Source organism: Gavialis gangeticus, unplaced genomic scaffold, assembly GCF_001723915.1.
Source record: "Gavialis gangeticus isolate Ggan-Ray unplaced genomic scaffold, GavGan_comp1, whole genome shotgun sequence".
Taxonomy (NCBI): Eukaryota; Metazoa; Chordata; order Crocodylia; family Gavialidae; genus Gavialis; species Gavialis gangeticus.
The window spans coordinates 72,285,468-72,296,699 of record NW_017729032.1 but is presented as its reverse complement, the minus strand read 5'-3'; the positions used below and the strand labels follow the sequence as shown (position 1 = coordinate 72,296,699).

At 41.7% G+C, this 11,232-nt stretch overlaps 1 protein-coding gene across 2 annotated transcripts in view; it reads right to left on the bottom strand.

Moving 5' to 3' along the window:
* SUGT1 (SGT1 homolog, MIS12 kinetochore complex assembly cochaperone) overlaps nt 1–11,232 on the bottom strand; it is a 62,798-nt gene that overhangs the window by 29,257 nt on the left and 22,309 nt on the right. The window contains exons 6-8 of one of the 2 annotated variants that reach the window (XM_019524988.1): nt 9,054–9,107; nt 6,069–6,085; nt 3,845–3,879 (exon numbers count right to left, since the gene is read on the bottom strand). In XM_019524988.1, the coding sequence (XP_019380533.1) occupies nt 3,845–3,879; nt 6,069–6,085; nt 9,054–9,107 (106 nt within the window). Of the gene's footprint in view, nt 1–3,844; nt 3,880–6,068; nt 6,089–9,053; nt 9,108–11,232 lie in introns of both variants that reach the window. The other variant, XM_019524986.1, reaches the window with a different exon arrangement.

The following is an 11,232-nucleotide window of genomic DNA, read 5'->3' as shown; positions in this document are numbered from 1 at the left end:
TGGAGAGGAGGTATAGATTGGACATCCGCAAAAACTACTTCACAGTTAGGGCGGCTAGGAGCTGGAACCAACTTCCAAGGGAAGTGGTGCTGGCCCCTACCCTGGGGGTCTTTAAGAAGAGGCTGGATGCCTACCTGGCTGGACTCAAATGAGTCCCGTTTTTGTTTTGGGGTTTTGTTGTTCTCCCGCCCTGGCGGGGGGTCGGGCTAGAAGATCTACTAGGTCCCTTCCGACCCTAAATCTATGAAACTATCTATGACACTATAAATGTCCCAAATTTGGAGGGCTGATTTCAGGGAAAAAGTTGTGTGTGGCATGCAAGCAGATATATTTACTTGCAGTACTTATAAAACTGGGTAGAATTCTCAATCATGATTAGCAACAGAATTAGGGTTAGCACTCAGAACTCAGTAAATCCAATCCATTCCTTACTCTAGCTCAGTGATTCTCAACAAGGGTGGCACAGCATCCTGGGGTGCCCTGAGATCTTTTCAGGAGTGCAGTGGGATGCCACACAATGTTAACAGTTCTAGGTGTACAAGCAGGATTCAGAAGATAAACCCAGATATATCAAATAGGAATCCAGTGTTAAAGACATTCTGATTTGTTGTGATCCAAGTTATTTGCAACAGAAGAACTGCTCTATTATTTTTCTGTAGTGTAAAAAAAAAAAAAAAAGAAAAAAAAAGAAAAAAAAAGAAAAAAACCTGAATGAAAACTTAAGCTAACATTTTCCACATGGTGCCTCGAGTCTAAAAAGGTTGAAAACCACTGCTCTTGCTAATAGATACATTCCCTTGAAGGGAAAATTCAGCCTGTGTTAGCAAGCACATTGTTTTGAGAGAGAGAACGCATTTCAAAGGAACTTGGACAGTAAGTTCCTGGGCCATCAAGTCCAATCCCCTAAATTCGTAAGTCACTTAGACATTTTGGCTGCTTGCAAACTGATTGGCTAGATCCCAAGGAAGATGTCCTCAATTGCCTGCAGTTACAATTTTTTACCTCCCTTCTCACTAACACTAAGTTCAATAAAGTCCATTTCTAGTATTTTGGCTGCTTTCAGACATTTAAAACCCCAAGAAACAGCATTTTAAACTCAAACTGCTCCCACACCGAGCCCAGCACATGCCCAGAAGCTGCAGCACATCAGTTGGACCCAGCCTGCCTGATACCTGTATAGATTGGGTGCTTTAGTGGGGCCACTTTGGTGCTTTTACCTAATAGATGATTGAATCAGATTTAAATAGAAGTGCCAAAAAGCCTCACTGAGGTACCAGATCCATACATATTGCAGAGCTGGGTCAAAGTAATGCACCGATTCTTTCAGTAAAGCATGGGGTTTTTTGTTTTTGAATGTCTGCAAGCAACCTTTGAAGCTATGGGCACAGATAATTTTTAATCACTTTAATAAGGGAGAAGCACAGCTGCTCAGGAAAATACATAAGCTACTCCAATGCAACTGTTACCTCTGCAACTTCTTGCAGCAACACAACTGAAGTACATCTGAATGCTTTTAGGAAACCGGTAAAATTACAAGAATTGTATGACACTTCTATCTCTGCAGAAACATGAAGATAATACTTATAACAGTTATTACATTGTAATGAGTTGTAACATCCATCTACACTCCAAGATGGAGACTCTATCCATGTTCCCCTAAGAAATTAAAACCATCTTAAGTGGCAAGATGGCTAAATGACTTGAGCGAAATAAAGTAAAACAAAGGTACAGATAAACATAACTCTGAATCATTTTAAAAGCTGTTTATAAACAGAATTTAAAAACAAAAACATGCAGACATACAAACCAAATTTAGAATGGTTTAAGCCTCCTGCAACATTTCAAATATGTACCTGGATAAACAAGTATTATTTTGAACCAGTCCTCCTTGAACTGGATCAGTGTTATGCGAGGACACCAAGCTTTCCAGGACTAGTGTCTGATCAGTCCTCCAGGCACCCCACACCGCACCACTCCCCAAAGCCTCCACAAAGCAGCTGGTTTCTCTAGTACACAGCCAGAACTCTACTATGCCAACCTATACTGCCTGCATTTGACCCAGTCTGTGCCATCCCAAGGATGATTTGGGGGAGGGGGTGGTGGTATCAGGTGCATACAGGGATACCTTTACCTCTCGATTCCTGTGGTGCTTGGTGCTTTTGAGGGGATGCTCAGTATCCGCGCAACTTAAAAAACACAAAAACAACAAAACCCACATTTTCTGCCAAACTGCTTGTCAGTTTCATTCTATTGATGGCAACTAACCAGGCTTTGGGGCATCTCAGACTGATTTGGACTGGAAAATGGGGGGGGGAGTGCCATAGCAGGTACTCCTGCTTCTGAATTCCTGGGGGTGGGGGCTGCCCAAGATCTGTGCAATTTTTGAACAGCGCTTTCCCCTCAAGCCTTTGAGCAATTTCACTCCATTCCTAGTAACTGACAAAGACCTTGGGCAGATCCACAGAGCACCCTGGGTACCCCCTTGTCCCACCCTGCCCCAAATTAACTTGGGATGCCCAAAGCCTGGACAACTTCACTTTGTTCATGGCAATGATAAGCGGCTTGGAGAGAAACACTGTTTAAGAGGGACACAGACATGGCACAGTCCCCAAGATACCCAGCTCCCTGGGAACCCAGAAACAGGGGTCCCACCGGGCCATCCTAAGGGAAAGTCTTTTCAAGTCTGAGAAAGGCCTTAGGGAATGTCTGGACTAAGGCAAAACCTCAGGCACCCCACTGGAGCACCCAGCTCCTGGGAAAGGAGAAGCAGACATCTAAGCAGTCCCCCTGCAAGCTACTGGCCACCCCTTAACCCCCAAATCAAGCTGTGATGCACCAAACCCTGGTATACTATCAAGAATGAACTCAATGTTAGTGAGAAGGGGGATGGGGTCAAAAATTGTAACTGCAGGCAACTGACATCATAATCTTCCTTGGCACCTAGCCAATTATGGCCTTCCTCCCCTGCTCAGGGGAAACTGGGGCACTTGGCCACTGGGAGGCTTGCTGTGCTGGGTATTCACTACCCCCTTACAGTGCTTTGACAGCACTACAATGGCTAAAAGATGACTGCTCTGCTTAGAACCCTCTAATGCAGACCCCTCTAAGCCAGGGCAACTGAACAAATTCCAATCAGTGGCATTTTTTGGAATAGTTCAAGCACTGTCTGTGTGCAGGCACAGAGACATACTAAATATACTGCTGTTATGATTCAACTATTATGTCTGCATAATCCCAGAGCACAGAGCAGAACAGCTCCAACTTGAACCTTGCTACGATCAGGGTCAAAGTCAGAACAATTTAGCTCACTTTTATGACTACAAGAACATTCAGATTTAACAGCTGCAATGAAACACCCGATGGGCACTCCCTATGTTAAAATATACATTTACATAATACATATATATAAATAATGCTCCTTGTTAAAATATACATTTATCTACACCCTGCTGCACAGAACAAAACCCTTAAGACAGAAAAGGTATTGTAACATTTTGGGGGTGAACTGTTGGACAGCATTCCCTTAAAACTATAGTTTTTAAACACCTTTTTCTCCACCCAGTTTAATCTCTTCAAAACTGTCATTTGAGAAAATACTTCCCATCTTGCTTGAATATTACCAATGAAAAGAACATGACTGGAAGACATTTTACTGAAAGCTAAATATTGCAGTCACCACAGAGAAAGCAGTTTGCTAGTTTTCCCCTACTCTGGCATATAACATTTATTTTCCAGTTATGTAAACCAGACTATACATTTTGGAACAATGACACTACATGTTACACACCAGGAACAATAACTAAAATGACTGTAATAGCTATGTAATAAACATAAAAATACTTACTTGATCTTGGGTGGCCAAGTTTGCTGTTGGGTAGTCTGATTCTGGCCCATGACATAAGAAAAGACATTAGAAAGAGAAACTCGGATCAAGTTAACAGTACACTATGATATCATATAAGGTACACAGAAGTATTACAGTGAACAGTGCATTAAAACTAATATACAAAAGAAAGACAAAGTTCAATCCATTTATAAGTCCATAGCCAGTTATTTAAAGCAAATTTTAAAAAGTATTGAAAATGGTGGGGGCGAGGGAAGATAAGGGCAGGAAGAGCAAATAACTGAAACACTTAAAGTCACAAAAGGACTTGGGCATAGAGCTGCTCAGCATTCTCACAACCCGAAACTGGGCACCTAAATTCCCTAAACTTTAATAGGGAGGGTAAGCTATTAGTATTGGCAGTAAAAGCGTAAAGCACGGAGGTGCACTTAAGAGGGCCAAAAGAGGGGTGCACCTGAAAACGCAACTTCTCTCTTGGACCAAGATGGGATGTTTACTGGCAGCCCAGAGTTAGGTGCCTACAGAAGACTGAAATTCACATCCCAAAACTTATGCCTAGATTTAAGTGCTGTCAAGCCACTTTAACTTTTAAAAGAAGATCAGGGATGCTAGTGGTCACGAACTGCCTACAGCTTTGAGTACTTATGCAGGAAGCACAAAGGCTGCATTCACTTTCCTGCTGGCCTGATTTAAACCCAATTCACATATTCTGCCTTCCAAAAGAATGCCATGAACTGCCAGGACAGCGCAAAAGCTCAGAAAATGGCACTCTCCAACTCTCACTGAAGATGTACCATGTTGTCAGAAGATATGCAAGATCATTAAAGCCAGAGATCATTAAAGCCAGAGATGAAGTGCAAGAAGGATTCTAGCCCAGTGGCGAGGGCACTGACCTACAAGATTGGAACAATGTGTTCTGGTCCCTTCTCCTAGGACTGGGTCCATGTTTTTTTTAATCCAAGGACTCTTCAATGCCAAAACAATAATTAGAAGCAAGGACCAAAAACATAGAATCAGGCAAGTATCCTCTTCACTGAGCTGTAGTCATGCTCCCTCTCATTGCTTTTTCTGGCCCCATGAATCTTGCTCTCTTTGCCATACAATGGCAGAGCTTAATTATGAAAGTGCCAAAGAGACTAGGCTTTGCCTCAGTGTTCAGCACACAAGTATCTGGTTTATTATTCCTGAAGTACTGCACAGTATTAGGTACTTTAATGCTCAGCTGAGTCACAACGGCAATTGCTAGTGTGCGCACTCACACCTAGTCTTTAGGTGTCAAAAACATACGCACCAAACAGAAGCTAGGCAGTGTTTTTATGTATTGTTTTATAAAACTTTGCTGGAATTTAGACTTCTAAGTTCTTTTGTGGATGTTACCCAAAGCATTTTATAAATAGTAATGAATACGACCCCTTCTCAGGTAGGCAAGTATTATATCCATTTGCAGATATCAAGAGACCCAAAGAAATTAAACTCCTGACCTAAAAATCACAAAAAGCCTCTATAAGAAAATTGGGAATATTAGCTAGATGCCTATCCTTTTAAACTTTTGCCTATAACACACAGGCCAAAGGAAGGCTCCCATTCTTGCTGGTCTCACTATTTTTGTCAAAGACTTTCCACGTGGTACACTTTTATGTACATAAAGTTGGGGATATTTTGAGATCAACAATCCAAGGCCCAATGTATTTCCAATATAGTCTCAAAAGAGTTTGATATTTCTTGCAGGAACAAAAGTTAAAGGATTTTAGCGTGACAACCAGAATACGCCAAACGAAACTGAAAACCAAGTCCTAGCAGAATAAAAGCCTGCATCAAAAAAACAAAACAAAATGTGCACCTACATGAATAATTCTACAAATTTAAGTCACTATATATAATGTAACTATAGATTAAGAGCAACTGTGGCAGGTACAAGTAACTGATTAATCTTACAAAAAATAAATCTTACAAATTGAACCTAAGAAAAAATTACACTAGTTTTATTTAACTGCATTAATTTGGAATTGTCCCCTTTATGAAGGCCCATCTGTTGTACTGAAACATTTAAGCCTCACTCCAAAAAGCAAGAGTTTAGGAAAGTGTTAATGCTGAGAAGTATAATGCAGTAGGTTAGTTTCAGACCAAGTGGTATGAAGTAAACCACTGAAAATCTCAAAGCATGCACTTGTTTAATGTCATGACTATGATCAAAGCAGCAAGTATGTTAAGAAAAAACCCTTACCGCTTCAGTCTGTGATCCTGCTGTAAGAAAGAGTTGCATTTTTTCAGACAAAAGCAACAACTTTAAAATTGCACAGGTTCTTCTAACTTATTTCAATTATTCAGACTATTCTGTATTCATATCCTAAAACTATCTAGGGATATCCTAAAACTATCTAGCTGTAACTGACAAAGCTACAATACAATATGTTCTAATTTATAAGTATGAACTTTGTAACACCTTCACTGATAAGGCAAGAACTGTGGAAGAGCCTAATGACCAGATGACTTTGGGGGGAAAAAAGCAGCCAAGGCACAGTTAAAGATCATCTGATTCACTAAATCAGTACTGTACCATCACCCATACATAAGGTTACAAATTTTAGAACCCTTATCAAATTATCTCATAACCTAGGCATGCAGAAGAGAGAGATAATAGATAGATAGAGAGACAGAATTAAGGTTATGGGAGCAACCTTAGCTATGAACAAATCTCATGATATGGCCATACAAACAAAAGTTTTAATTCTAGAATTTCAGCCTTTAAAACTTTTTAATTAGCATATATAACGCTGGACCCCCCTTTTCCAGAGGAAAACTGCAAAGCATGGAATGTAATGCTTTTTAGTTTATTTTTTTTTTAACTTTTTTATAGCGCATGAGGCAAGGTCCAAAGACTGACTTAGTATTCTGATTTACTGAAATTACAAATATTATGGTTTGAATCGCTTTGGCCAGATGATCTCAAAAGAATTAATGAAATGGCAACATAACAGAAAGCACAAAAATAAGACCATTTGAAAAGAAAGGGCAATTTTAGTTAGGCTAAGTAAAACTAACCCCAATCCCCCCCCCCCAAAAAAAACCCCAACAACAACAAAAAACTTAACACTTAAGTGGTGGGTATTCCTTTGGAATATTTGAGAAAAAAAATTTGGGGGGGTCATACCTTTTATTGGACCAACAACTCAATGGTTGGAATAAAGTTAGACAAATAATGCAAGACATTCTTTATTAGGTCTGAGTAGGGAATATTTGACATCCTCTCTTGAGAATGGAAAGACTTGTCACAGCTTTGCAAGGAATTCCTCCAGAGCCAAGGCATTATTTGTTGGCTTTTATTATTTCTGCAGCCAAAATATAAAGCCATCTCAAAGTCATCATTAGATAGTACAGTTCTGCTGAAAGGAGTGGCTAGATATCCCACACTTGTAACTGTCAAGCCAACAAATAATGCCAAAGGGACATGTGTGTAGGTGGTAGGGCTGTGCGAAACAGCACTGTTCCACCTTGACTTCCGTTTCGACGGAACAGTGTTTCATTTTGAGTTGAGTTTCGAAAGCACTATTTGGTTTCACTCCATTGAAACTGTTATGCTGTTTTGACATTTCACCCACAGGTTACAGTGGGGAATCATGAAAATGCCTAACACTTTGTCATTTCTTGCCTGATTCGGATGACACTTGCAGGGATGGTAGCCCCACCTGAGGGCATGAAGCCTGCCCAGTTTCAAGGAGATAGGTGCAGAGTTTTCTGGGAAACTGCACCTCAAGGTGTTGACAAGCAAAACTACTGTCACTTGCCGGCCACGGCAGCCTCTTGTCATCTGGCCCATAGATACCGGGGCCCACACCCTCAGGAGGGCTGTGCCAGACTCCTCCCGAGGGTGCAGGCCCCCAGTCTGCCTGCCGGATGACAGGGGGCTGCTGCTGCTGCCAGCTGGGACTGGTGCTGGGGGCAGCCCATGCTGAGCGCCAGGAAGATTGGTGCTGCTACAGGCCCCAGCTGGCAGCAACAGCAAGCTGTCATCCTGCACACAGATCCGGACATCCGCACCCCCAGGAGTGCTGGGGGCTGTGCCAGAATCCTCCCGAGGGCCATGGCCCCCGGATCTGTGCCGGATGACAGGAGGCTGTTGCTGCCGGCTGGGACCAGCACTGAAGCCAAGTAAGCCCAGCATCAAAACTTTTGAAATGTTTCAAGTACCCTTGTTTCATTTCAAAGCTGTTTAGGAGGCTTTTGTTTTGTTTCAATTTCATTGTTTCAAGCTCAAAACAGCTTTGAAACAAAACACCCAGCAAAATTTTGTACAACGCTACTATGTAGCTGTACAACATAACATACTCCCCTGTGAGAGTGTGGCCAATCCACACAGTGTCATAAAAAAGTTAACACAGCTTAACACTCTGTGACCACTAGTAGCTGTATGACCATTTCATTGTCTTCAAGATGGCAGCTGTAGCCCATCAGACTTGTAAATCTTTTAATGGTGGTTTAATGTCTGCAGTTCTGACATTAGCTTCCTATTTGTGTATTTCCACACAGGTGATGTGAAATCAAAAAACTGTGTGGGACTTTGTTCAGGGGTAGTACTTGAAACTTAATTACATATTTATTTTAATTCTCCAAGTCTAAACTTGAAATTGGTAACTTCTCCTTTGTACATCTTGAATTCTGATTTTTATTAAAAAGAAGATATGGTTCTGAGAACCTAGTTGTTTGCCTCAAACCAGAGATTCTCAAGTGGGGCACCAGCACTCGGGGATGTCTTGAGAGCCTTATTAGGATGCCATGAAATATCAGCACTTTTAGGTGTCCAAACAGCTAAACGTAATTCACAAGATGAACCCAACAGCTCTCTCAATTATACAGTTGGTTCAATACAAGATACCACAAAAAAGCTTTGCCTCTGGGACTTTTCCTGGACCATCATGACAACAACACTCCAACCTTGCTGAGGTAAACCCAGAAATTTCAAACAGAAATCCATAGTGTCGGAAACAGTTTAACCTGCTGTGGCCTTTTCTGGGTTCTTTACAACAGAAAGAATTGTTCAATTATTTTCCCCTAGTTAAAAAAATGAGTAAGAGCTGGCATTTAGCGTCATGGAAGGTTTAGAACCACTGCCTTAAACAAAAGGTAGTGCTAGAAAGATTCTATATTATAGAGAACATTAGAAGTACATGCTACATCAAAACAAATACAAAATAAGTGAGAATACTCTTACTGTTTAATGCTTCTTCACATTTTTTCATCCAAATAGTAAAAGTGGTATCCCCATCTGGAAGAGAATGGGCATACACAGCATCAGGCTGCTTCAAGATCTAACTTAAAAAAAAAACAACCCTTTATATGAAATGAGACCACCATAAACAGATTTGCAGTATGATTCAGCCCATGGATCTCCACAGACCCCACATGCTACATGGGGCACACACCAGCCCTGGCCTCGGCCCTGCACCGCAACCTCAGCCACTTGCACTGCATGCAGCACACTGACCCCAGGGGCTCACTATGCATGCAGCATGTGGGGCCAGCACACACCTGGACCCAAAGCTGCATGCAGAGCACAAGGTGCAAACAGAGGCTGCACACAGCACCCTGGGCTTTGATGTGTATGAACAGTCAGGTGCCCAATACGGACATGGCCCAGAGTGGGGCTGATGTGCTCTATGTGCAGGCTGGACAGGACATGTGCAGGCACTGCAAGTGGCACAGGGGGTCAGTCCCTATCCAGCTCACAGACTGACTCAGCAACCCTGCAACAGTGACAAGATTAATTACAAAGGTATTTTCTGGGGAGCCAATCTCATCTAAGCAGAAATGGGATTGCTTCCCTAGGAGAAGATGCAAAAAATAAAAAGTAATAAAGTGGTACAGAGAAAGCAGTTGGAAGACAGATGAGAAGGAAGAAGTGCAGATGCCCAACATGTAAAACAGATCACCTTTGCTTTTCTCCCTGTGGACCTTTAGCCAGAAGCTTTCAATGGGCCTACTTTCTGCTTTGAACTGCCCCTCAGAACAAAGGTTATGTCATAATGGACATCTTCTATAGGCCACAAAACCAGAAAAGTAGATGTGGCCTTCTTTAAACAAACAACTTTCCAAATTGCAGGACCTGGTCCTCATGGGGGACTTCAAGTACAACTACAACTGCTGGATCGGAAACACAGCAGTGCACAGGCAGTCCCGCAAGTTCTAGTGTCAGGGATAATTTTTTGGTACAAGTGCTGGAGAAGCCAAGTAAGAGGAAGCTACTTTTCAACTTGCTGTTCCCCAACAGGTAAGAGTTTGTTGAGAATGTTCGTGAAGAGGTAACTAAGGTGACAGGGCCCATGAAATGACTGCTGAAGATCCTAAAGGAAGAAGGGAGGAGAGCAGCAAAATAAAGACAATGGGCTTCAAAAAAAACAGACCAACAAAGTCAGGGAACTGATGGGCAGGATCCTATGGGAGGTAAGTCTGAAGGGAAAAGGACTGCTGGTTGTACCTTACAGGAGGCCTTATTAAGTGTGCAGCAACAAGCTATTCCAGTGTGAAAAACAAATAGGAAGTGCAACAGGAGATATGGCTAACCAGTCATCTTTTCAAGGAGCTAAAACTCAAAAAGGAATTGTACATAAAGCAACTTGGCCGCATTACTAGAGAAGAGTATGAGTATTGCACAAGCATATAGGGAGGAAAAATCAGAAAAACCAAATCATGATTTGGGATTCAACTAGCAGAGATGTAAAAGGCGATGAGAAAGAATTCTACAAGTATGTCAGAAGTAAGGGGAAGACTAAGGAAAGTGCAAGTCCCTTACACCAAATGCAGAAGGTAATCCAGTTAAACAGACAATGCAAAGAAGGCTGAACTACTTTTTTACTTCAATCATTGTAAATAAAGTTGTCTATCAAATGACAAGTGCAACTGGCAACAAGCATCCTAGAGTAGTGGAAAAACAGGTTACAGATTGATTACAGAAGCTACTTGTTTTCAAGTTGGCAGGGCCAAATGGGCTGCACCTTAGGGTACTGAAGGAATTGACTAGAGGTAAATTTCAGAGCCACTGGCTCTCCTGTCTGAGAATTCATGAAGGTCAAGTGGGATCAGGGATTACTAGAAGAGGGCAAATATGATTTGGAGGATAGGACCACATTTAGCAAATTAGCAGATGACATCAAGTTGCGTAGATTCACAGACACTTAGGGGTAGAGTTAGGATTCAGAATGACCTGGATAAACTGAGGAAATGGTCCAAATATCAACCAGATAAAATTCAACAGTGACAACTGCAAAGTCCTGCCCCTAGCACATAAAAAAAAAAAAAAAGCATAAATGAATACAGATCAAGGAATGACTGCCTAGGCTACAGTACTACAGAAAAGGACCTGGGGATTACAGTAGCCCAAATGGTGAGTGTGA